Source organism: Vitis vinifera, chromosome 2, assembly GCF_030704535.1.
Source record: "Vitis vinifera cultivar Pinot Noir 40024 chromosome 2, ASM3070453v1".
NCBI lineage: Eukaryota > Viridiplantae > Streptophyta > Magnoliopsida > Vitales > Vitaceae > Vitis > Vitis vinifera.
The window spans coordinates 12,046,735-12,072,450 of NC_081806.1; the positions used below are offsets into that span (position 1 = coordinate 12,046,735).

Consider the following 25,716-nt stretch of genomic DNA (forward strand, 5'->3'; position numbering starts at 1 on the left):
TTTCTAACTTTCTTGTTTCTGGTCAAATTATATTATTATTACAGTTAAGTTTTGCACTTCCTGTGAAAGTCCTCAACACGCAACAACTGTCTCAGTTTGCAACAAGAACTTTGGTAAGTTGAAAAGCAGGCTCTTGGAACCTTCTAGGAAAGGAATAATATATTCCTCAATCTTCTGGGGCTCTTTCTCCCTGAAAAGTAGCTTTGTCAATTAGTGCCTTGTCTTTCCACTCACCCATTTCAACTACTCGAAAGACATGTTTTCCTTGTCCCGTGGCTTGCACCATAATGCAGTCTAGACCTTTAAGCCATCTTATATTACTTCTCTTTGCAAGTTCCCCCATGACATAACACCCAAATGTACTTTTCATTTGTTGCTCCCCATTTATATAGCAACATGCTCTACCAGCCATATATAGAAACCACCACTGGGCACCCCCCATTATCACCTCACTCAAACTCATTTGTCATGCTAGCCCTAAGCCTTCTGAAAGCATCGGTGCAGTTCTCCACCTCCTTGTCACTTATCCATATTCTGGACTCAGATAAAACCATATCAAAGGCAAACACCACACAACATGGAGACCTTCCCTCAAAACATAGCCAGTTAGTTCATCCATAATCAAACTAAAATACCAAGGGCTATATATGGATCCTTGTGGTAAGCCTAATGCAAATGAAATGTAACTTTCTCCCAGCACACTCACTCTCTGTGGACTTACGATATGCTTTTCTTAAGCCAACCAACACCATGTAGAAATTTTCTATTTCAGATAATCGTTTCATCTTTTTTCTGCTTTTTGGGACCCAAATGAGACTCCCACATCCCCATTGCCCAAGCCTCAAAGGCTTCCCACCTTCATTCTCCACCATAAGAAGATAGATTCCACGGGGCTCTCCTACCTCACTTAAACCATTTCACTCAAGAGCCCCAAGTAAAACTTTTAATAGGTAAAATAAATATAACAAAGACAAAAAACAAGGTGCAACCCTAATAAATGAATATCATTCACAATACACCTAAAACAGCATACAAAAGCCCAAAAAAGCCCACATCCCACCCCCTGTGGAGCCAATACTATCAGACAACTTGTAAATTGTAATCACCCTCAAGAACTTCTTCTACACATTCAAACAGAGCTCCTAAAACATTTTCTTTAAGATAAAGTATATATGGGTCTGAAAGTCATGAGTGAGAGAGCGAGTGAGAGAACGAGGGCGGCCGAGAGCGAGGAAGCGAGTGAACCCGCCGGCGGCGAGAATGTTTCTCGCGCGGAGAATAGGAGGAAAAGGAAGACGAGGAGCTTTGGGGTGGAGTCCAAGTCCTTCGTGCTGGAAATGGAGGAGAGGAGAGGGAAAACCCTAATAACCATCACGGAAAGCAAGAAAGGGGTATCGTCTTGGGTGCGCATGGGGATGTTCAGCGTCGGACTGTTCATGGAAGGCCTTCATCAGTGCATTGAAGATGTGAATGAAGGCAGATGGGAAAAGGGTTGGAAGGAAAAGGGGAGGAACTTTTCTCTGATGCGCATTACGAACAGGGGGGGTTGTTTTTTGCGGTTGGGGGTTATTGATTTGGAGTTGAAAAGTTATAGTATCTGTATTCCGAAGGGCAAAGGAGGCAAGGGGGGATGGTCGGCGATGGTGGAGGCTCTCTATCAGTTGGATAACAGTATTATTAATAAGGAAAAACAAGAAGAAATGAGGGTAAGGGGAAGGCAGTGCACGGAGATGACGAAAGGGAGGTCGTTTGCAGATGCGGTGAAGGGTGGGTGGAACAAGGAGTCCAAGATCATACGAGTGGAGGTGGCTCGGGAGGAACTAAGTAGAAATCTCAGTAGACTAGAACATTGCTTGATCGGAAGCTGGAGCCCCAACATCACAACAGGGGTAACCTTGGAAACCTTGGGTGGGGATATGGCCAAAGCTTGGGGTTTGAAAGGCAAGATGGGGATGGCGAGTATGGGAAAAGGACGTGTGCTGCTGGAATTCGAATTTGTGGAAGAAGCGAGACGGGTTAATCTATCAGGCATCAGGGCTGTGAGAGGTGTTCAAATGGGCTTGGAGTGCTGGGACCCAAACTCAGGCTGTTTGGAGGAAGGGGAGACAAGAAAGGAAGTGTGGGTGAGAATATTAGGGTTACCAATGTCGTTATGGGTTCCGTCGGTGCTGAAAAGGGTGGGAGATGCGTGTGGAGGGTTCCTCGACGTCGATCCTCAGACGGAGAGCTTGGAGGAGTTGCAGTGGGCCAGGGTCTTGGTCAGATCGGACGGCGAGACTTTCCCTGACACTCTAGAGCTAGGGTTTGAAGAGACGACATACTCTGTAACCCTATGGTGGGAGAGGATGCCGTCGATAAGGACGGAAGAGGGGAGAAAGCAAAGCCGGTGGAATCCATCAACGAGGGAGATTGAAGGTGACGAAGCTTCACGCGCTGCTACGCGAGTGGAGCAGCTGGTGGGCGTGGAAACCGAGGCGCAGAGTCAGTCAGATGATGGGACTGACTGTCTGTCGCAGGACATGGGCCCCTCTGTAAAGAGAGCCCAGACGCGAGTGGGCTCGCCGCAGGGGCCTGGCTCCAAATCTGGGCCTACAGCTTCTGGGCTTCTTTGGGCCCTTGGGCCCAAGTCACCTCCAGCTTCTGATGCCCCAAAGGGGGATCAGTCTGGGCCGAGGCTTCCTAATAGGTTGGGGCGGGGTGCAGGCTTTGGTATGGGCCAGGCTCATAAGGGGAAATCCATTTTAGCCCAGACAGATAATGGGCCTCTTTTAATAACCCCTCCTTCTTGCTCCAACGGTCACTTTAAAGCTGATGACTTAGAGAAAGAGTTCACCAGATGCAGAGAGGAAGAAATGGGGAGAAGACAACAGCTGGACCCAATCAACCCAAGCGCTGAAAGAATGCTAGAAGAAGAAGCTGCGAGGTATGTCTCAGAGATAAATATGGGGGGTACCAGGGTTCAAGGGTCTTTCTCTTCTAATCTTCTTTGTTTCGGTCGGACTCCGGAGAGGGAGTATTACGACCATTCTGGGGGGAGAAGAGAAGGAATTCTGGTTGGAAGTGGGTCGCGAAGACCAAATACAGAAGATCATTCAGGAAGAAGGGAGGGTTGTTGGGACATGGTTGAAATCAGCAGCGATGACCCTACGGGTAGGAATTTGGGGTGGACTACAGACCAATGGGCTAGTCAAGAGGGCAGAAAGGAGGACCAGCTCAATTGGGAGGAAAGTAGCCTGATTAAGTTCAGCCACTTTTTGGGTTTCTCTACGGAAGGTCTAGAGAAGGAAATTTTGAACTTCTTAGGAAAAATCAGGAAAAGAAGGGAGAAAATAATAGACAAAGGACTACTGGAGACTACAAGATTTGAAAGGGAGCTTAAGAGATTGGAGTGCTCTGTTAATTATGAAGGGGACACTAGGAAGAAAGGCCCTCAACAGGGCAGAGGGATCCAAAGTTCAGTTGTCCAATGAATGTAAGACTTCTGAGTTGGAATGTGAGGGGCGTGAACGACAGGTCCAAGGGGAAAGTTATCAAGTCAGTTATCAGAAGCCATAAGGTGGACCTGTTCTGTATTCAAGAAACAAAGATGCAAGTTATGTCTGAAGAGGTGGTGAGGAGTCTAGGGCCGGGGAGATATCTTGATTGGAAGGCTTTAAATGCTATGGGGACAGCAGGGGGTGTCTTGATTTGCTGGGACAAAAGATCTCTGGAATTGCTGGGGGTGGAAGAGGGCCAATTCTCCATTTCCTGTAGATTCAGGAATGTGGGAGATGGAGTTATCTGGGTGTTCACAGGGGTTTATGGTCCTTGTTCCAGAAAGGATAGGGAGTGTTTATGGGAGGAGTTCGGGGCAATTAGAGGACTGTGGGAGGACCCATGGTGTCTAGGAGGTGACTTTAATTCAACTCTATACCAAGCTGAAAGGAGTAGAAATGGGAGGATCACTTCAGCTATGAGGAGGTTTGCCCAGGTCATAGATGAGTTAGGGCTTATTGATATTCCCTTGCAAGGGGGATCCTTCACTTGGAGTGGGGGGCTCAATAACCAATCGTGGGCCAGGTTGGATAGATTCCTGGTGTCCCCCAATTGGATAGATCAGTACAGTAGGGCTAATCAAAGAAGATTACCTCGCCCAATCTCGGATCATTTTCCGATTTTGCTTGAGGGAGGTGGTCTAAGGAGAGGTCCTTACCCTTTCAAATTTGAAAACATGTGGCTCAAAGCTGAGGGGTTCAAAGAGCTGATAGAGGGGTGGTGGCAAGGGATAGTGGTGAGAGGAAGGCCGAGCTACAGGTTAGCAGCTAAGATGAGGGGTCTGAAACACAATTTAAAGATCTGGAATAAGGAGGTCTTTGGAAGGTTAGAGAAAAACAAAGCTGAAGCCCTTCAGCAAGTGGAGCGATGGGACGTAGTGGAAGAAGAGAGGGCTCTATCAGAGGAAGAGTTAGGCCACAAAAAAACAGCTAAGGAGAATTATTCAAAATGGGTGTCGATGGAAGAAGTGCATTGGAGACAGCTATCAAGGGAAATATGGCTTAGGGAAGGGGATAGGAACACGGGATTCTTTCACCGTATGGCTAATGCCCACAGGAGAGTCAATAATCTGATCAAAATTAAGATTAATGGGGTGAGACTTACAGAAGATCAAGAGGTGAGGGATGGAATAGTAAATGCTTATCAGCATCTTCTTTCGGAAAACGCGGATTGGAAGGCGGATATAGGGGGTCTTGTGCTGAAGCAGATCAGCCTATCAGAAGCGGATGCTCTTGAGCTCCCTTTCACTGAAGCTGAGATCTATGCTGCATTAATGGGGATGAATGGGGACAAGGCCCCGGGTCCGGATGGTTTCACTGTAGCATTTTGGCAAAATTGTTGGGAGATTGTCAAGGAGGATGTCTTGGATATGTTCAAAGAATTCTATGATCAGAATTCTTTCATCAAGAGCCTAAATCATACATTTCTGGTCTTGATTCCGAAGAAAGGGGGGGCAGAGGACTTAGGGGACTACAGGCCAATCAGTTTGCTTGGGGGTCTTTATAAATTATTGGCTAAGGTGCTGGCCAATAGGCTCAAAAAAATCATAGATAAGGTGATTTCCCCTGACCAGAACGCCTTCATAAAAGGGAGACAGATTCTTGACGGCTCCCTAATAGCAAATGAGGTAATAGACTCTTGGCAAAAAAGGGGAGAGAAAGGCCTAATCTGTAAGTTGGACATTGAGAAGGCGTTTGATAATATCAATTGGCAGTTTCTATTAAAGGTTTTGCATAAGATGGGCTTCGGATCAAAATGGATAGGATGGATGTGGAGCTGTATTTCTACCATCAAATATTCAATGTTGGTGAATGGGGTTCCAGCTGGTTTCTTTTCAAGTTCTAAAGGTCTTAGGCAAGGGGATCCCCTTTCCCCCTACCTATTTATCATGGGAATGGAAGTCCTTAGTGCGTTAATATCGAGGGCCGTTGAAGGGGGGTTCATTTATGGCTGTAGGATATGGAAAGGAAGAGGGCAGCCCGTAAACATAACTCATCTCCTGTTTGCGGATGATACAATTGTCTTTTGTGAGGCAAAGAAAGAGTCCCTGTTGTACTTGAGCTGGATCCTATTATGGTTCGAGGCCGCCTCAGGTTTAAAAATTAACTTGGAGAAAAGCATGGTCATTCCGGTAGGGGAGGTGGAAGGGGCGCTTGATATGGCTGCGGAAATTGGGTGTAAGGTGGGACAGCTGCCCACTGTTTATTTGGGGCTGCCCCTTGGGGCGCCTAATAGGGCCTCCTTCGTTTGGGATGGGGTGGAGGAAAAAATGAGGAGGAAGCTTGCTCTTTGGAAGCGTCATTTTCTGTCCAAAGGAGGGAGAATTACTCTCATTAAGAGCACGCTGGCCAGCATTCCTTTGTATCAAATGTCACTTTTCCGCATGCCTAAATCAGTGGCAAGAAGACTAGAAAAGCTTCAAAGGAATTTTTTGTGGGGAGGAGCCAATGGAGGGAATAAGGCTCATCTAATCAAGTGGGAGGTTGTATGTACGGATAAAAAGAAGGGAGGGTTGGGGTTAAGAAAGTTAATTTGGTTAAACAAAGCTCTCCTTGGCAAATGGATTTGGAGGTTTGCGCGGGCTAAGGAGGAGCTGTGGAAAAAAGTGCTTGAGGCTAAGTATGGGAAAGAGGAATTTGGGTGGAGATCAAAGAAGGCAAATGGGGTGTTTGGGGTTGGTGTGTGGAAGGAAATTCTGAAGGAGTCCACTTGGTGTTGGGATAACATGGTATTCAAGGTGGGAAAAGGCAATAAAGTAAGATTTTGGATTGATCCTTGGTGTGGAAACAACGTGCTGTCCGAAGCTTTCCCGGACCTCTTCTCCATGGCTGTCCAAAGAAGCGCCACTGTGGAGGATTATTGGGATCAGAATCTGAGTCAAGGAGGGTGGAGCTTAAGACTATTGAGGGACTTCAACGATTGGGAATTGGGGTTGGTGGACAATATGTTAGTTGAGTTGAGGAACTATAGAGTATCTATGGAGGAAGATTCGGTTTTTTGGAGGGGAGGAGCGGACGGGCTGTTTAAAGTTAAGGAAGCTTATAGGGTGTTGGTTAATGCTGATGAAGCGGCCTTCCCCCATAGCAATGTTTGGGTGGCCAAAGTTCCAACAAAAATTACTTTCTTTGCTTGGGAAGCTACTTGGGGGAAGGTTCTTACATTGGATAGATTGCAGAGAAGAGGATGGCATCTTCCTAATCGGTGCTTCTTGTGTGGATGTGAAGAGGAAACTATCAATCATATTCTTATTCATTGTACGGTGGCAAAAGGTTTATGGGATATTATTCTTGCATTGTGTGGTGTACAGTGGGTCTTTCCTAATTCTGTAAAGGAGGTTCTTAGTAGTTGGAAAGGCTCTTTTGTGGGGAGAAAAAGAAAGAAAGTGTGGAAGTCCATCCCGCTTTTCATTTTTTGGACAATTTGGAAGGAGAGGAATAGGCTCGCCTTTAAAGGGGGTGTGTTAGCCTTTCAGAAATTAAAGACTTCGTTTGTGTATAATTTTTGGGGTTGGGCTAAAGTGTACATTGATATGGAGTCGAATTCCCTTATAGGTTTCTTGGAGTGGATAGCTTCCAAGTAGGGGTGGGGTTCTTTTGTTTTTTGGTTAAGGGTTTGTAGCCTTGTATACTCCCTGTATGCTCTTTGGCTTTTGCCTTCGTTAATATATTCGCTTACTTATCAAAAAAAAAAAAAAAACATTTTCTTTAAGATTTCTTTCACAGATTCAATCCCCAAAAATATTTTCCTGTCATGTGCTGGCCGAGTAATGCAGCGAATCCAAACAGATTCACTGGCTCATGTAACACATGTATTATAAACCTATTAACAACTTTCCAATAAAAAAATATGAGAAAATAGCGATTGGGAATCAATATAAGAGAGTAGGATTTGACCTAAGAGTAACTTCTGAACCTAAGTTTCTCACATACCCTGAAAACAACTGTTAATAATCATTTACAAAAGCGAAACAACAACCTAACAATCATAACTCTTGATAACTCCTGATGCCTTATAATCTTAACAACTTTACTTAAAATATCACAACAATCTCAAACTAAAATATGATCTGATGACTCATGAGATTTGCACAGGCAACATCAACTAACCAAGATACTTGCCCTCTCCACTGTTTAATTGCCAAGGTTTCCTCACATAATGCCAACTAGACAAAAAAGAAATAACTGCAACCCAGCCTCTAGATAGGACCTTTCAAAAAGGTGGCCATTACTAACCCTTGTTTCAAAAATCCATACTTGCCCACCAACCTCAACACATAGACTACGCTCCATAAAGGGATCAACCATCTCCAATCCCAGTCATGCAATTCTCTGCAAAACCTTGGAATCCATGGGCCCATGTTCTTGACTCTGACTAGCATCTGTAATTGGCTAGTGTAGCTTCTCTGTCAGCTGTGGTTTTGGAAGAATATTGAAATTTTAGTTTCAGCAGTCTATCACTGCCCACCCATCATGCAAAACCACATCCTCTCCCCAACCTATACCAAAAGGTGTTCTATAAATATTCTATTCAGTATAGTATGTCCACTCAGCTGTGCTTCTCAGTGTATACCATATATATATATATAGCAAGTGAAAGAGCACCTCTTAAAAAGAATGGATGCTTCTATTTAATGTATGAAGGATATAAGCTTACAATCCTAAATTTGAAATCCCTACAGAGGGAATTTCTTGATTAAAAAACAGTTTCAAACTTGAAATTGAATGTCCTCTCATTAACCAAATTGAAGTTGCCACTTGGGAGAACTTGATTTGTGAGAGGAATTTTTCCCTATGTCAATGAAGGTGGAGGTGATTGCTAGCCTTCTGGTCTTGTAATGTCATCACTGCAGAGCTTAACCTTATACAGTAGGATCTTCATTTTTTTTACACATAAAAGCATCAGCTTCAACTAGTTGAAGAGTCCAATATTCAAAATGAGGCCCTTATTGACCATTAAGGGTAACCTGTAAGACACCATTGTTGTTTCCTTTAGAATAGTTCCTCTGTTTGTGTGTGTGTGTGTGGGGGGGGGCGCGTTTAAGAGAGAGAGATACAGGATCTTAAAAATTCCAACATTGTAGGAGTTATTTCTTTTTTGTGTAATAATATGAGAGATCAAAGATAATAAACAAAAAGAAAATGCAAATCCTTGGCAATCACACCAAGGTTCCTAGACAATAACACCTAGGGTTTTCCTACGCAATCCCACTTAAAAAGAAGGAAAACACAGCTTCAAAGGAAACATAATAAATGCTGAAAACTTTTATTAGAGTTCTGATTCCCCACTTTGAAAGATTCTGTAGGTACACAGACTCTTATAACTCTCTCCCCTAATAGGACAACTTTTATAATTCTTTATATTTCATTGCAAGGATAGAAGATATAGGAAAAGAATATTATTTAGATAGTAGAAAATAGAAAGTTTCCTAATACAACAAGAAAGCTAAAAGAAATAGAAGCTTGATCATTATTAGTATCCCATTTTATGCATACTTTTGTTAATTGGGCTAGGGTGTTTATAGAGGACCACACAACGTCAATGATAGATATATTTTGTAGATTATGTGAGCTTAAAGTAAGGAGAGGGGTTTATTGTTATTGTGCTACGCCTCCTCTTAGGCATTTTTAATATATCTTCTCTTTTTCCTATCAAAAAAAAAGATTATTAGTATCCCAAATTAAGGTTTAGGCATTGGAACCAGTGTTTCCCCTTCTCTTGAAAATCTTCAAAAGATATTTTAAATGTTGTTCCCCATTAGTGAGTGTTGTGTGTTAAAGGAAAAGAGAAAAAGAAGCCAAACTTGGATCTGTAACGATATAGCCATAATTGCTAAATAAATAATCATTACAAATGAAATATCCAATCACAAACACAACACAGACAAACAGAAGTTGGTTTGGGGCCATCCAATAGCTATCTAGGGATTATGCATGAAAAAAGTACAATTGTTCCAATCTCTTACCTGAATCACCCATAAGCTTAGAAGCATCTCTAAGCAAAACAAGGCAAACCCAATTAAGTAGAAAATCTGCAGAAAAGCCAGACAATATTAGTTGTATCTAGATAATCAACTCAAAGAAAAGAACTCTTCTGGAGTTATAGGTTGTTCATTCTCCTGGAAACCCCAGATCGGCAAATCAAGAAGTTGATAGTTTGGCCAAGAGAGGGGTCACCTCTCTTGTTAACTATTGGAAAAGCAGCCAAGATATAGCCATATTTTTAGGGATATCATAGCTGATAATATGTAGAATTAGTCAATACCTACAGAATAATTAAGTTTAAATTTAAATTAGAATCAGTAGTCAATTAGTTCCTATTTTTATGTCTTATATCATCTATTTATATAAATGTTGTGTACACTATCAGAAATATAGAGAAAGAAATATTCCTCTCAATAATTTTCTTTGTATTTTATCGTATCAGAACAGGGACTTAATCTATGACTCTTCCCAAAACCCTAGAACCTGTTTAGTTGTCCTTCACCATGTCAGAAACTACATCCAAATCCACCCCCTCAAGAACAACCCATGCCCCTAACTCTGATTCTCACTCAATCCAAATTACCAACATTAAACTGAATGGTGATAACTTTCTGCATTGGTCTCAATCTGTCCAAGTGTACATTTGAGGATGAGGAAAATCTGGATACCTAACAGGAGATAAGAAGGCACCCTCAAAAGAGGACTCAGCATATGCTACCTGGAATACTGAAAATTCCATGGTCATGACATGGCTAGTAAATTCCATGGAGGAAGACATCAGTTCCAACTACATGTGTTATCCAACAGACAAAGAACTTTGGGAAAATGTAAACCAGAACTATTTGGATTTGGGAAATCAGTCCCAAATATAAGAATTGACTATAAAACTTGAAGAAATTCATCAAGGAGAGGACAGTGTCACCATGTATTTCAATTCTCGAAAGAGGTTGTGGCAAGATCTGGACCTATTCAATGACTATGAGTGGAAATCACCAAACGACTGCAATCACAATCAAAAGGTGGTGGAAGACCATCGAATCTACAAGTTTCTGGTCGGATTAAACATTGAATTTGATTAAGTCGGGGAGAATAATAGGTCGCCAACCTCTGCCTTCTATCAGTGAAGTCTTTGCCGAAGTTACAAGGAAAGAAAGTCACAGGAACGTTATGCTTGGGAAAAAGGGGGCTGCTGCATCTGTTGAAAACTCAGCCATGATTGTGCATCAGATGCAAATGCAGACAAGGTCTTTACCAGTAATCAGCAAAGGTAGAATGAAAAGCCTCAGGTGTGGAATGATTACTGCAATAAACCACACCATACCCAGGAAAACTGCTGGAAGATCCATGGGAAGCCTGCAAATTGAAGAGCAGCAAGCCAAGTGACAAACCAACTGATGCATTCTCCTATGCAAATGAAGCTGAGACAAGTCCGTTTAGTAAAAGAGCAGATGATCTTCTTAAACTGCTAAAGTCCAATTCTTAATCCGGTACTCCTAGCAGTTCTCTTGCACAGGCAGGTAACAATCCTAGTGCTCTATCCTGTAATCAAAATCCTGCTCCTTGGATAATTGATTCAGGGGCATCTGATCACAGGACCTCTTCCTCTTATTTATTCAATACTTATTTATCTTGTTCTAGAAGTAAAAGAGTTAGGATTGCTTATGGCAGTTTCTCACCTAATGCAGGAAAAATTCAAATAAAAATTTCAGAAAATATCACTCTTAAATATGTCCTTTATGTTCCTAAACTGACCTGCAATTTGTTATCTGTCAGTAAATTATCCAAAGACTCCAACTGTCGTGTTGTTTTCTTTGACTCTCATTGTGAATTTTAGGACCATAACTGAGGGAAGATGATTGGTAGTGCAAGAATGGTCAATGGTCTTTACTATTTTGATGATAATCTCTTTGAATAAAACAGCTCAAGGCTATAGTGGTAATATTAGTTCAATTTCCGCTCATGAACAAATAATGCTCAAAGAAACCTTTCTTGAATGCAGAATTAATTTAGATTTGCCATTAAAAAATTTTGGATGCACTGTTTTTGTTCACATACCTAGCAAATTTTAATCTAAAATTGAACCGAGAGCAGAAAAGTGTGTTTTCATAGGATATACCCCAAACAAAAGAGGATACAAGTGCTATAATCCTCAAACATAGAAAATTCTTGTGAGTATGGATGTCTCCTTTCTAGAAAATCAATCCTATTTTGCCAAAAATTGTCTTCAGGGGGAGAAAGAGAGAAAAGAAGAAAAATTTTGGGAGACGACTTCAGATCCCTTACCAAATCCTATTCTCTCATCTCCTTCCCTTGTCTTTGAAAAAAAAAAACACAGAAACAGGGTGCTCAAGACATGGAGAACGAAGGAAATCTTAGCTGAATCTCTCCAAACATAGATGGCTCGCAAGCAGGGGGAGAAATACTACAAAAGGAACAAATTATTACAGAACCTGAGTTTTTGGGTCATGCTTGGAAAAGGACTCAACAAAAGAGTAAAGACCTGCCAACCATTCTGCCACAAAACCAATCAGAATCTATGAAAAAAGGTCCCTCGAGTAGTTCAGGTAATACTGATCCTAATCTTGTTCCTTCTTCATCTGCCTCTACCTCCAAGTTTTGAGAAGAAGTTTGGTGAAGATAAAGTTAGCAAATTGAATAAGTCCCTATATGGCCTCAAACAATCCCCAAGGGCGTGGTTTGAACGCTTTGGGAAGGTTATAAAAAACCACAGTTACTGTCCAAGTCAAGCAGACCATACTATGTTTTATAAACATTCAAAAGAAGGAAAAATAGCTATCTTGATTGTTTATGTGGATGACATTCTCTTAACAGGTGATGATATTGCTGAATTGGAAAGATTGAAGAAGGGACTTGCTAAAAACTTCAAGATAGAAGACCTAGGAGCATTGAAATATTTTCTTGGAATGGAGTTTGATAGGTCCAAGGAGGGTATCTTTGTCACTCAACACAAATACACACTTGCTAGGTGAAACATGTTTGCTTGGATGTAAAGTGGTTGAAACACCAACTGAGCCCAACTTGAAGCTACAACATGCTAAAATAAAAGACGTGGTAAATAGAGAATAGTACTAAACGCTTGTTGGAAGACTAAGCTATTTATCTCATACACATCCTAATATAGCATTTGCAGTAAGTGAGCCAATTAATGCATTCACCAAGACAGGAACACTTTGAAGCAATGTATAGAATCCTAAGGTATCTAAAAGGAACTCCTAGTGAAGGTCTGTTATTTAAAAAACAAGGACATCTTTAGGTTGCAATCAAGATGCGGATTGGACTGGAAGCATTACTGATCGAAAATCTACCTCAAGCTACTGTACCTTCGTTGGAGGGAATTTGGTTACTTGGCGAAGCAAAAAACAGAATATAGTGGCTAAAATAGTGCTGAAGCTGAATTTAGATCAGTCACTCGTGGAATTTGTGAAGCTTTGTGGATCAGAAGGCTACTAGAAGACTTAAAAATTGCAACTACTTCACCAATTAAAGTGTACTGTGACAACAAGGCATCAATTGCAATTGCTCATAATCCTGTCCTTCACACATAACTAAACATTTGGAAGTTGACAAGCACTTTATCAAAGAGAAGCTTGAGAAGGGATTGATCTGCATGTCTTATATACCCACCGTAGAGCAAATTGCAGATGTTCTTTCAAAGGGACTACACAAAAGGCAGTTTGACTACTTAATTGACAAGCTAGCCATAGAAGACATATTCAAGCCAACTTGAGGGGGAGTGTTGGAAATGGAAATAATTCAGCCAAGATATAGACATATTTTTAGGGATATCATAGTTGTAAATACATAGAATTAGACAACACCTACAGGTTAGGAAATTTTAAATTTAAATTATAATCAATAGTTAATTAATTCCTATTTTTATGCCTTGTATCACCTATTTATATAGATGTCGTGTATACAATAAAAAATATAGAGAAAGAAATATTCCTCTCAATAATTTTCATTGTCTTTTATTAACTTTGTTGGCAATCACATACCCCCTTGAGATTTGTCAACCCTTTAGGTTGAGAAGCTAGATTGATTTTTTGTAAAGAGCTCTAGTTTTTTCATTTTTTTTATACTACTCTTGTCCATGTATATTGTCTTTTAAAAGACTTCTTTATGATCAAGATACAAATTAATAGGCTCCATAAAGCTTTAGAAAACCCTTAAATAATTTAAAAACCTATACCTAATGAATAAAATGACCTAGACTGAGTTTTAACTAGCAAAATCCTAAAAGTACCAAATAGGAAAGGAACTTTTGAAAAACATAAATTCCCAAAATAACGATAATAAAAATCAACTTCCTGTTATCTAGTAGATTATTTTCTTCTTAGAACCCCCACTTGAAAACTCACTAGTCAAATTTGACTATCAATTTTGAAGTCTTCCTTTCTGAGGTTTGAATGCTTGAATTTTCTTTCAATGACTATTCTCTTTGAATTGCATGGCTTGAAATTCTCTCTATAGTAACTAGTCAACTCATAGGTTCAACAAAGTAGTTATTTTATAACAAATTTGGGCTACTCACATACCTAAATTGTCATGGAGCAGGCAATTACATTTTGTGCTTATCTTGATCTATGGAGACAAAGTGATTCACTCTAGCATTCCCAAAGGTAAGGGGTTTCTAGAGGGTTGGCTAGTTTTTGCTAAAAGGTTATGAAGCCTTGGGGTGGTTCCTTTTCACCCAGGTTCTAATCTTTGCCCAAAGGGGACTCTTAAGGCAAGTAATGGGGTGAAGTTGATGAGGAACAGGCAAAAAAGGACCTTTTCTTAAATAAACGGATCTCAAAGGTTGTATGCTATAGAAAAGAAATTTGTATGAAAAAAGCTTAGGTTAAAGTAGTAGGGTTGCCAATGCTTTTTTGAGATAGGGAATTCATCAAAAGGTTGGGGGATTCTTACGGTGGCTTTGTTGCAGTAGATGAAGATATTGCAGAATGACATAATTTACAATGGGCAAGAGATCTTGTGAAAACTTATGGGAGGAAGGCATTAGGAATAGTACAAGTAGTTGTGGGTTGATGGAATTTTTCTATTCAATTATGGTGGGACCACGGATGTAGTAGGTGGTTCTAGGTGTGGTGAGCAAAAGGATGGAGGCAATGGAAGGTGTGATGAAGGATCAAAAGCCAATGAGAGAGGGAGGAACTTGGCTCCTCGTGCAAAGGAGACTAAAAGGCATGTGCTCTACAAAAGGGGGTGAGTTGGGAGTTCAAGGTGAGGTCCACAAAGAGGTGAAGTCAAATCGGGGTGGACCAAAATTTGTTGTGATGTTTGGCAATGAGGTGGAGGCCACTCACAAGGGAGATAGCGAGAGGTGGAGTGTATTGGGGATTGACATGATTAACAGCATGAGGTATCTTCCCACTTCATTTGGCAACATAGCCACCTTGAACATTCTATCATTGTCCTTCATTTCTTTCTACAATAGCCTAAACCCCCTCCACTTACAACACAAATCTATAATGTTTAAAAGCCATCCCAACACCTTCCTACTCTTCTTAATCCATCCCTCATAGCCTAAAACCCCTCTCCACAATCAGCAACTCTACATGCACCTTCACCCATCTGGATCCAAGTTCAAAGGACTTAGCATCAATGCACCTCTTGCAGAGGGTTTTGCCGAGGTTGGTTTTTTATCATTCACCCATTTCGTTAGATAAGGAAGGAATGAGGGGCAAAACCCCCCATTTAGATTCTAGAATACATGGCTTAGAGTGGAGGGTTTCAAAGGCATGGTTTAAATTTAGTGGTTGGCCTACAGGTTTAGGGGCTCCAGAATTTTTATTCTGACTGCCAAATTGAAAGCCTTTAAGATGGACTTAAAATCTTGGAATCAAGAGCTGTTTGGAAGTGTGCTAGTCAAGAAATTAGAAGCCTTCAATAAGATAGGTTTTTAGGATGCCAAGGAGAGGGAAGGTCCTCTGATTGAGGCTAAAAGAGTAACTATTGAAGAATATGACAAGTAGACAGTACTAAAGGAAACCTCATGGAGGCAGAAGTTGAGAGATGTTGATGAAGGAGGGAGACAAAGATACAAATTTGTTCCATAAGATAGAAAATGCACATAGAAAAAGGAATTTTATGGCTAGAATAAGAGTGAATGTAGTTTGGTTAACAAGTGAGGAGGAGATTAAGGAGAGTGTGGCTAACTCCTATGGAAGCCTTCTTGTTGAGTCCAAAGGATAGAGACCTTGCATCAACGGGATGTTCTTTGCTTCTTTAAGAAGGGAAGAAGGTTGGAGTTACCATTTTCAAAGAAGTTTTCTCTACCCTCTCAACCTTGAATAAGGATAAAGCTATAGGATTAGACAAATTTCCTATGGCTTTTTGGCAACTAAGTAAGGATTTTGTGATGAGTGAAGTAATGGATTGCTTTGAGGAATTAAGCAAGATCTCTTTGAGAGAAGTTTCAACACTACTTTCTTGGTCTTAATCCTGAAAAAAAAAAAAAAGTGTAGAAGATTTGAAACATTTTAGGGCAATTAGTTTGGCAAGGAGCCTATAAAAAGTGCTAGAAAAGGCATTGGTAAATTGGCTCAAGCAAGTGGTGGGCATAGCAGTCTCAAGCTCATAAAATGCCTTTGCAAACAGAAGGCAAATCTGGATGCAATTCTTATCGCAAATGAGCCATTGATGCAAGATTGAAGGGTTATTCTAATGGCATTTTATGCAAGCTCAACATTGAGAAGGCCTATGATCATGAAACTTGGGGTTTCCTTCTTGCAGTTTTAGAGAAAATGACTATTAGCTAAAAATTAATTAGATGGGCATAATGTTGTATCTCTACAACTAGGTACTCAATGCTTGTTAATGGTCTCCTATTCTCTTCTTTCAAACTTTTAGGGTGTTGAGGTAAGGGGGTCCCCTTTCTCCTTATTTATTCATTTCAAAGATGGAGTCACTTAATTGTCTTATAAAGAGAGTGAGGGAGGGGTTTTGAGTTTTAAGATGAGAGGTGGAAGTGGAAACGTCTCACCTTTTGTTTGCTAACACCACCTTGATTTTTTGTCAAGCATGTAAAGATCAGATGATGTATCTTAGTTGGACTTTAATGTGATATGAGGCAATATTTATGCTAAAGATCAATTTAGAAAAATAGTGAGTTGATTCCCATTAAGGTTGTTTCAATGTGGATGATTCGGTTGTTGTATTAGGCCACAAAGGCCTTGTTTGAATTAACTTCTAAGAAGCCAAGAGCATTTTTTAGAGCTCAATAAGAGCTTTTGTGCACTAGTTTTGTCCCAATAGCTTATTATGGCTTAAAAAGAGCTTAATATGAAAGCCAGAAAAATGTTGCTTCTTGTAGAAACTTTAGTTTAACTTATGTAAGTTGTTCTTTCATCTATAATAAAAAATTTATAATATCAATATTACCCTTCAAAAATTGTGACTTCAACTTCCAGCTAAAGCCAAAAACTAAAAACAGGGAGCTATCCCTAACAAGGCCAAAGTGGATATGCTCCCATCCACATATCTAAGTCTCTGCTTAGGCGCGTTCTACATAACGAACACGTTCCCAAATGTGTTAAAGAAGATTTGCAATGTAGAAGCGACAATATTTGACAAAAGGGGGATAATTGACTCTAATTAAAAATACCTTATCTAGTTTTCCCATTTATTTCATGTCCTTATGTCATTCCAAGAAGGGTGAGCACGATAGTAGAAAAGATTTAAAGGGAAATTTTGTGGGGAGGGTGAACTCTTGAAAAAAAAAAAAGTTGTATTATCCAGAAGTTTAGAGAAGAAGAGGATTGGTGTTCTATAGAGGTAAGAGAGGGGTATGGCGTAGGGTTATGGAAGTCAATAAGGAGAGGATGGGGATTTTTCAAAAGTAAAATTATTTTAGTGCGGTCAACAGAAGGAGGGTAAAATTTTGGGATGGCATATGGTGTGAGGATTCTTCTTTGAGGATTTCTTTCTTGTCGTTGTTGCTAGAGTTGCCTCAAAGGATGTTTTAGTAGTTGATGTATGGGAGCAAGCCCAACGATGGGCGGGCATTGGTCTCCATCTTTCTCAAGACAACTCCATAATTGGGAGTTGGCTGGGGTTGAAGCATTCCTTTTGCGACAGCAAAGAAATTCTATAAAAAGGGATGTTGAGGATAGGGCGGTGTTGATGGCTTAAAAAAGTAACAAGTTCTTAGTTAAATTCTATTAACCTTAGTTGGAACATGGGTGATTAAGGTTTTTCCAGTACATGTTGTTTAGAATATTTGGGTTCCAACAAAAGTGAGCTTTTTTGCTTGGGAAGCAATTTGAAAAGAAACCTTGACTATGGATAAATTACAGAGGAGAAGATAGACTTTTGTGAATAGATGTTTTATGTACAAAGGCAAGAAAGGATCTGTTGAGCACATGCTCCTTCATTCTTCCAAGGCAAGAATTGTATAGCAAGTAGCCTTTTCTTTCTTTACAAGAGTATGGGTGCTAACTCATAAGTTAAAAACAATTCTACTAAGTTAGTAGGGACCTTTCTTCAGGATAAAGCATCGAAAGTGCTACTCCTTCATGTTTATTTTGAACTATATGAAAAAAGAGAAATATGAGGGCTTTTGACAATATAGAGTTATCATATCAAGAGCTTAAATTCCTTTTGTTGATTGGTTAGGACGTAAGGGGAGGGGATTTTTTTGTTATCCCTCATCTTGTTTTCTGCCAAGTGGCACCATTGTATATGCCCACATACTTTGTGCACTTTTTTTTTGACAATTACTAATATATTTCTTTCTTTGTCTATCAAAAAAAAGAAGCATACCAACCATGTGTTGTCTTAAGTCTCAAATAAAGACTATGGGCCTATTTAGGAATTGTTTTTTAGAACAATTTTCTATTTTCTAGAACAAAAAACACATTTGATAATCAAAAATTGTTTTCAATTTTTTGTTCTTAAGAACAGAAAACAAGATGTTTTCAGATAACATCTTTTAGTCGTTTTATATTATTTTTACTTGTTTTCTAAGGGTTGTTTTAAGAAATAATTATACAAATATGTAAAATGATTAAAAATAAAACACTAGATATAAAAATTATTTTAAAAATATTAAAAATGGGTTAAAAACATTTTAGATTTTTAAATAGACTTTTGTTCTATAAAAATCAGAGAACAATTTTCAAAAACTATTCTCAAAAACTATTTTTTAGAATTGTTTTCGAAAATAGTTACCAAATATGCCCTATATTCTTCTTGTTGATGTGCCTAATCACAAGGTGATACATACATAAATTGTCAAGTTTTAATGACATGTGGCAATGACCATATGAGGCAATCATGTAAAAAGGTTTAATGCAAAAGACCAATTTAGCATAGAAAATATTATTTTAGCAGGCACTAAGTACTGGGCATGGAATGCAGTAGGGTTTATCATGCACTAAATATGGAATAAGTTAACTAACTCCTTATTGTTACACACCTAAACACTTGACAGCTTCTCAGATCCAGGTTCACTTCTATTATTTTAGCAGGCACCAAGTACAAGGCATAGAATGCAGTCGGGTGTATCATGCACTAAATATGGAATAAGGTAAACGATCTCCTTATTCTTATACACCTAAAAACTTGACAGCTCTTGAGCTCCAGGTTCACTTCAGAAGTCCTAAAATATCCCAATATTTAGTGTCAATTTTTTGGTTGTTACAAAGGTTCCACTTTTATGAAGATAGGAAGGCCTGAAGATCTTGGCTTGATGACTTGAGTGAGGGCCAACCAAACTAATGTCTTATCCTGTTCTGAAACCAGAGAGCAGGTTAATTCCTTGCCCCAACCTTCTGAGGGGAGCAAGTGTGGATCAGATTGTGCTATGTATGTATCTTACTCATAATCCATTCCTTAGACATGTTGGGTGCTTATTGACGATTAATTGTCATCCCAATACTAAGAGAACCTTCTGAAAAATATTTTTTATCAAGCTTCTTCATACATAAGCCTCCCCTAAAAGGGAAAAAACTTCTGGAAGAACTAAGAATATTTTTAAGAATGTTCAGAGAACTATATCAAAATCAATGGGAGAATTTAATAAGAATTCTCTAACAGAAATTTATAGAGAATAACTCAAAGATGATTTCAAGTCAGAGATCTTATCGATGGTTCAGCAATCCTAAATCAGAAATCTTGAAGACCATTCAGAAGAACCATTAGACCAAGGTAGCTAGAGACTTGAAAGGCAGTTTAAGCTTACTAATCCCCACCCATGATCCACACCCCTTAGTTGCCTTGCTCTCTCCTCAAGCCAAGTATCCTTATCCATCTTAATACCTCAGCGTTGAGGGATAACATCACTGCTGCAATGCTAGTAATCAACTTGACAATGCACATCAGCATTGACTGCTAGGTCAACTTCACTAACAAAGGATCCCATACAATTCTTAGCCACTTATTCAATTCTTCTGTGATTCTACTTACATTAGTCATAAAACTTCAGGGACTTTCATAAAATCAATATTTAATTTATTAAAACCCCCAACCTTCAGCTTATATTAGTCCTATAACTTCATGGACTTCTCCACGGTTGAAATTTGAACCTTAAACATATGGTCATCAGCATAGCCTGAATTCAGGACAGTTATAACCAATAAGAAACTTTACTTATTATGAAGATGTATTTAGACAATACCATCTGCCTCAAACACTTCGTTAATTACTAGTACTATCATATCAAAATAGCATACATCTTCATTTTCCATGATGCTGGAGTCTTGATAAATAACATAATTAGTCTATCTAATATAATTCTTTAAATCATTGCATAGTAAGCAGCGCAGAGAGAGAGAGAGAGAGAGAGAGAGAGAGAGAGAGTTGAATACAGCATGCATGCAATGATTTAAAACTCACCCCCACAAGCACATGGTCAGAGAACAAATCAATTGCTGAAAGGATGCCCCTGAGATTAAAAAAACAATAAAAAAGAAACCAGTAAAAAAAAAATTAGTCTCAACAAGAAAATGAGTGAAGGAAACAATGGACATTGATACTATAATGGCAATTTTAACACCAAAGTTACAGCAGACAAAAAAAATATAATAATAACATGATAGTTGTGGTTTGATCAAACTTGCCACTCCATCAGAGACAAATAACATGATATTCTTTTTCATAATTAAGTTCCAAAGAAATGCATATCTACTTTTCTTTTTAGTAGGAGAGAAAAAACAACCTCCAGGTTCGTTAAAGCCTAACGAATTGGATTTGAAGGGGAAAATAAATAAATAAAAGACCTCAGGAACCTTATGTCTATAGCCTATCACACAAACCAAAAGGCATTAAAGAAAGAAGAGTATAAGAGAACTTGAAGGATATCACAACCACCACATGCAAGGCCTTATTACAGTTCCTTAAGAAGTAAGCAGTGAAATGCAATCTTTCTACTCCACAGTGAGAAGACCAACCAAGCATAGCATGCTAGATTTATTTACTTTCTAACATGACATTATCCATTCCAAGGGTTGCTAATCAAAGTACATACAAATAATTCACACACTCAAAGCATAAAGTGCACCCAATGCAGACAAAAAGTATAGAACAAAATAGAGTGAGTACTACAATTTATTTATGACAATAACCCCTTTGATGAATCAGGAAAAATGAAAAAAAAAAAAACCTGAAATTGTAGAGTGGTACTGACACAAGCTTTAGTAATAGATAGGGTTGAGTCTTTTGAAAGCCATTCTAAAAAGGGAGGAGGCTTTTTATCCTTTGACCTGTGTTCTAAGTGATGGGTGTAACTTTTCGGTATGATAAATAATGCAAAATTTTCCATCTAAGGATCATTTTTTGGAATTTTTTTCATAGTTTTCAGCAAAAAAGTCATGGTCGCAGATAATTGGCCTATGGAAGCAAGGTAAGGGCAGTGGAACCTGTTTATGTCAAGTTCTTATCTATAGGACAGCAATCACATGAGATGGTGAGATGTCAAGACTTTGATTGAAGAGTGGAGGAAAGTGAGAGTTGAGAGAGGGTTAGAGAGAGTGGTCTTGGATATGTGAAGTCCCAAGACATGTGACACTCTATATTGGTCATGTCATGCAGGAGACAACATGTCATAAGTTAGACACATGGTATTTAATTGTTGGTCCACATAGATTTTGGAAAATAGAACATCAACATTTAGTGCCCTGCACTCCTTTGAAATCATGTTGCATTTTGGAACTCATCTCCAAATGAAGAATCATCATATGCACATGCAAACAACAATGTGTACTTTACCATATAATATTATTTTAAAAATAAATTCTTGATAAGGATTTAAAAGTACATGTAGAGGATGAGGACTCTATCACAAATATACAAACTCTAATCAAAAGAACAAATGAATAAAGCTTTCTCCAATATATAATCAATATATGCCTCAATATGGTACCACATGACCTTATACAAAGGAAAAACAACTTTACTCTCTATAGGGCATCAACACATCCACAAAGAGACTGAAGTTTTGCCTCACACTTTCCTATTTTAACACTTTTGATTTACAATCCAATTGAGTTAACTAACATTGAGAGGAATGCCCTTGAAAGTTGCAGCTGTTAAGACCTAAAAGGAGGAATAGAAATAAATTAAGTCACTTACCGACTATGTAGTTCTCCATTTGTCCTAAAGAATCCTTGCATTTCTTTCTCCAAAATAGAGTGAGGTAAAAAATTTGCCATAGAATTTTGCTTCTAATTGTACTCCCCAAAACTCTAAAGGAAATGATAATCATGTCACTTATGCTCCTAAGAGGAACCCAAACAAGCCTCACTAGTCTAAACAGCATATGCCACAGCCCCAAAGTCATCAGACGCTGTAAAAAAAGGATGAGCAATCGAGTCTATACTCACCATACATTGGGTTGCAATCAGGAGTTAGGGCTTTGTAACGTCTACTCATCTCTAGCAAATCATTGGTATTGAGCTTCTTGTTAGCCATTAACCATGCAAAGGCTTTAAACTTAAATGGGGATTTAGATTTTCATATGAATTTTTTTAATCCAAAGATTTCCATGTGAATTTTATTAGAGAGAAATGAAAACATGGTTAAAAGGAAAGATTTTATTGTAAATCAGCCTAAAGAAGATAATGACTAAACTTTTATGTTAAGGATAAACAATGATAAGTGCACGACAGAGAAAAGGACATGAGTCTTTCAAGATTCTCGATCTCCAAATCATCAAAGTTACAATGAAAGTTAAGGGTTCAAGAAAACAGAAAAAGAAAAGATACTACAGATAGATGAAATAAGAGTATTTCTAACCATCACAACTCTAAAAAGATTTGGAAACTAAGAGCATAGAGTTGATCTCCCACCATACGTCTTCCCAAAAAATAAATCTTTGCCCCATTACCACCGCAAAATGTGTATATTTGGAGAATTATGGAAAACTTGTACGATTGCCTCCCCAAGGCACTAACATGACAACCTAACTAGCATGTTAGCATCCCAATCATTAGTGTGTATCCCATGGATACTCAATATTACCTTATGCCGAACAGCAACACTTTCCCTAAGAAAAACCTCCAAATCCACTTCCCTAAGATGGATCTAATCCTCAATTCCCAAACCTTAAACCCTTTCCACCTTAGGCTTGCACTAGATTCCAACTAATAAGATGATCTCTCTTTGCCCCTCCAACCCCAAAGTAAAGAAAATCCTTTTGCATTTTCTCAATCGTTATCATCATTGTTGATGGAAACTCATACAAAGAGAAGTAACTAGGAATGTGAGGCAAGCAAGTCTATAATCGATTTATAAGTTTTAACTTGGTTTCAAAACTAGGGTCAAACCTTATACAAGGTAAGAACTTGGTGAAATACCAATTATTCCTTTAAATGAAGAGGGAAAAAAGAGATTGAAAAGAAGAAATAAAAGAGTTGTTGACCACTATAGTGACTTGACTCATATATTTAGTTTCATGTGGGCTTTGGCTGCACATTAGTTTTGCCCAAAATGGACCTTTCCAACATACCCAATGGCTTGTTTGTGTACCTGCTGCTTTGCAGTAAGCTTATGGTAGCACATATGTTATTTAAGGAAATCAAGGTTCATGTAAGTTGTTGATGTGGGATGGATGGGTGTAGAAAAGTGGCAGAAATCATTGTTGCAAAATCGGGAATCGAGCCCAGGTTGCAGCTGTGAACAAAAGGGACAGAGACCCCACTGGGCTATTTATAAACTTTGTAAAAGTTAATGTACATAAACATACAATATAAGTTTGTTTTTTTGTTTTTGTTTTTTTTTTTTTTTTTTTTGTGTGTTTCATTAATTTAAACTCTTAATTAAATATAAAGATTTAAGCGTACATTTATTTTTATAAGATATGTATGACAAGAATATAAAATAAATAATACAATAATTTTTTAAATTATAAAATAATAAGATATATAATTTTTCACATGTAAATAAAATAAAATATTATATTTTTCTTTTCATCTTAAATATATCTTCACATTTAAATATTATACATTTTTATAAAATAAAATTAAAAATATTAATACATTTATATTCATCCTTATAATCATTTAATTTGATAATATCAAATATAACAATGAATCGGTAACTTTTCCCATTCAATTACCGGTCAGATTCTTAAAACATTGGTTTTTATTAGTATTTTTCTTATGTTTTTTATATTTTTCCTTTCTTTTTTATTATTATTATTTATTTATTTTTAAGTTAAGGCATATGTCCTATTCCGCATCAAGGCTTATGTCTCGCTTCATTTAGACAAAATGCCTCAAAACCGCCTTCAACCTTTTAAAACATTGTTCGTAAGGTATAAAAGGTCAGCTTTTTTGTTTGAGCAACCCTTTTATACGTTGTGCATCATGTGTTGCCCCCTCTTTAGGGGCTCATTTTATAATGTGGTTATTTACTTATCAAAAAATAGCAGAGAATGTTTTATGGAGTTACGATGGTGGGATTGCTTTATAACTCAAATCCCAGATCAGCCACTGGCTGCAGTTTGCTCAGGTGTAGGACAAGATTCACAACCTTACCTTGAGGGTTAATGGACATATATGCAGAAATTCATATACAACAACCAAAAACCATAGCAATTTTCAGAATCAGTATTCCTTTCAGAGTTAAGTTCCTTCAATCAACTACACTTTTATAGTTAAGTTCCTTTAACCTGAGAAACTAAGAGATCTGAAAACTTACGTCAATGACTTCCCTTCAAAGACAATTGGAGGAGCAATAGCAGCAACTATACAAAAACAAATGTGTATCTGCATAATGCCAATACCATTAATCAAAATAAGTGAGCAAATGTAAGGAATTGCATTAGTGGTCATGGGTGGGAGATAAATAAGAACTTACAGCGTACACCAGGAAAAACCAACCAAAGTTCAGAGCACTATTCGTCCTGCAAATGGGAAACAAATAGCCATTTGTAACAACTAACACATCTAAGTTCTGCAGTTTTATGCTATAACCACAGGATTCTTAACTGAACCACCAATTGTACAACAGGGACATCAAATAGGGGCCATAGCCGACCAGATTAAGAAAATATGCTATCATTCATCATCCAGAGAGCAAAGTATCACAAAAAAATGCTTTTTTTTTTTTTTTTTTTTTGATAGACGAAGTCAAATTGAATTTATAGAACGCCAAAACAGGGGGCGCACCCTACATATTCAGGCAGTATACAAAGATTGTCAAAACAAGGCTGTAAAAAGACAGAAAAAACCTAGAGGGGTAAAAGCTAGCCATCATGCCAACCACCTAAAAAAATTCAGAAAAGAGTGAGAGTCTAAATCCAAAAACTGCTAAGACCACTCTAGAAGAGACCCAAAAAAAGGTTCCTCAAGCAGAGGTCTAACATCTCTTCCTCTTGGAACGTTATTTGGTTTCGCTCTCCCCAAATACACCAAAAAAGACAAATAGGCGCCCATCTCCAAACTACTCTCCTCTTCTTCCCAAGCCCCTTAACTTTCCATTCCAGAAACAAATTTCTCACTGAGGCCGGGAACACCCACACCAATCCAAAAGAAGATAGCAGCCAAGTCCATAGCTCCCTTGTCTTACAATAATGAATCAAAATGTGGTCCACGGATTCCTAATTGTCTTTACAAAGGCTGCACCTATCGACCATAGACCAATCCCTCTTCATTAACATGTCTACTATTAAAATTTTTCCTCAAACTTCTTCCCATGCAAAAAAAGGAGTTCTAAGAGGGGCATACGAACCTCAAATCTC

The 25,716-nt window shown here is 38.5% G+C and overlaps 1 protein-coding gene across 2 annotated transcripts in view; it reads right to left on the reverse strand.

The window, feature by feature from the left end:
- The window catches only part of LOC100262642 (secretory carrier-associated membrane protein 4), a 58,750-nt gene that overhangs the window by 1,715 nt on the left and 31,319 nt on the right, over positions 1 to 25,716 (reverse strand). Inside the window, exons 8-11 of one of the 2 annotated variants that reach the window (XM_002274024.5) lie at positions 24,834 to 24,879; positions 24,675 to 24,742; positions 20,373 to 20,421; positions 9,497 to 9,562 (exon numbers count right to left, since the gene is read on the reverse strand). In XM_002274024.5, coding sequence (XP_002274060.1) covers positions 9,497 to 9,562; positions 20,373 to 20,421; positions 24,675 to 24,742; positions 24,834 to 24,879 — 229 coding nt within the window. Of the gene's footprint in view, positions 1 to 9,343; positions 9,563 to 20,372; positions 20,422 to 24,674; positions 24,743 to 24,833; positions 24,880 to 25,716 lie in introns of those variants that run through there. The other variant, XM_059734619.1, reaches the window with a different exon arrangement.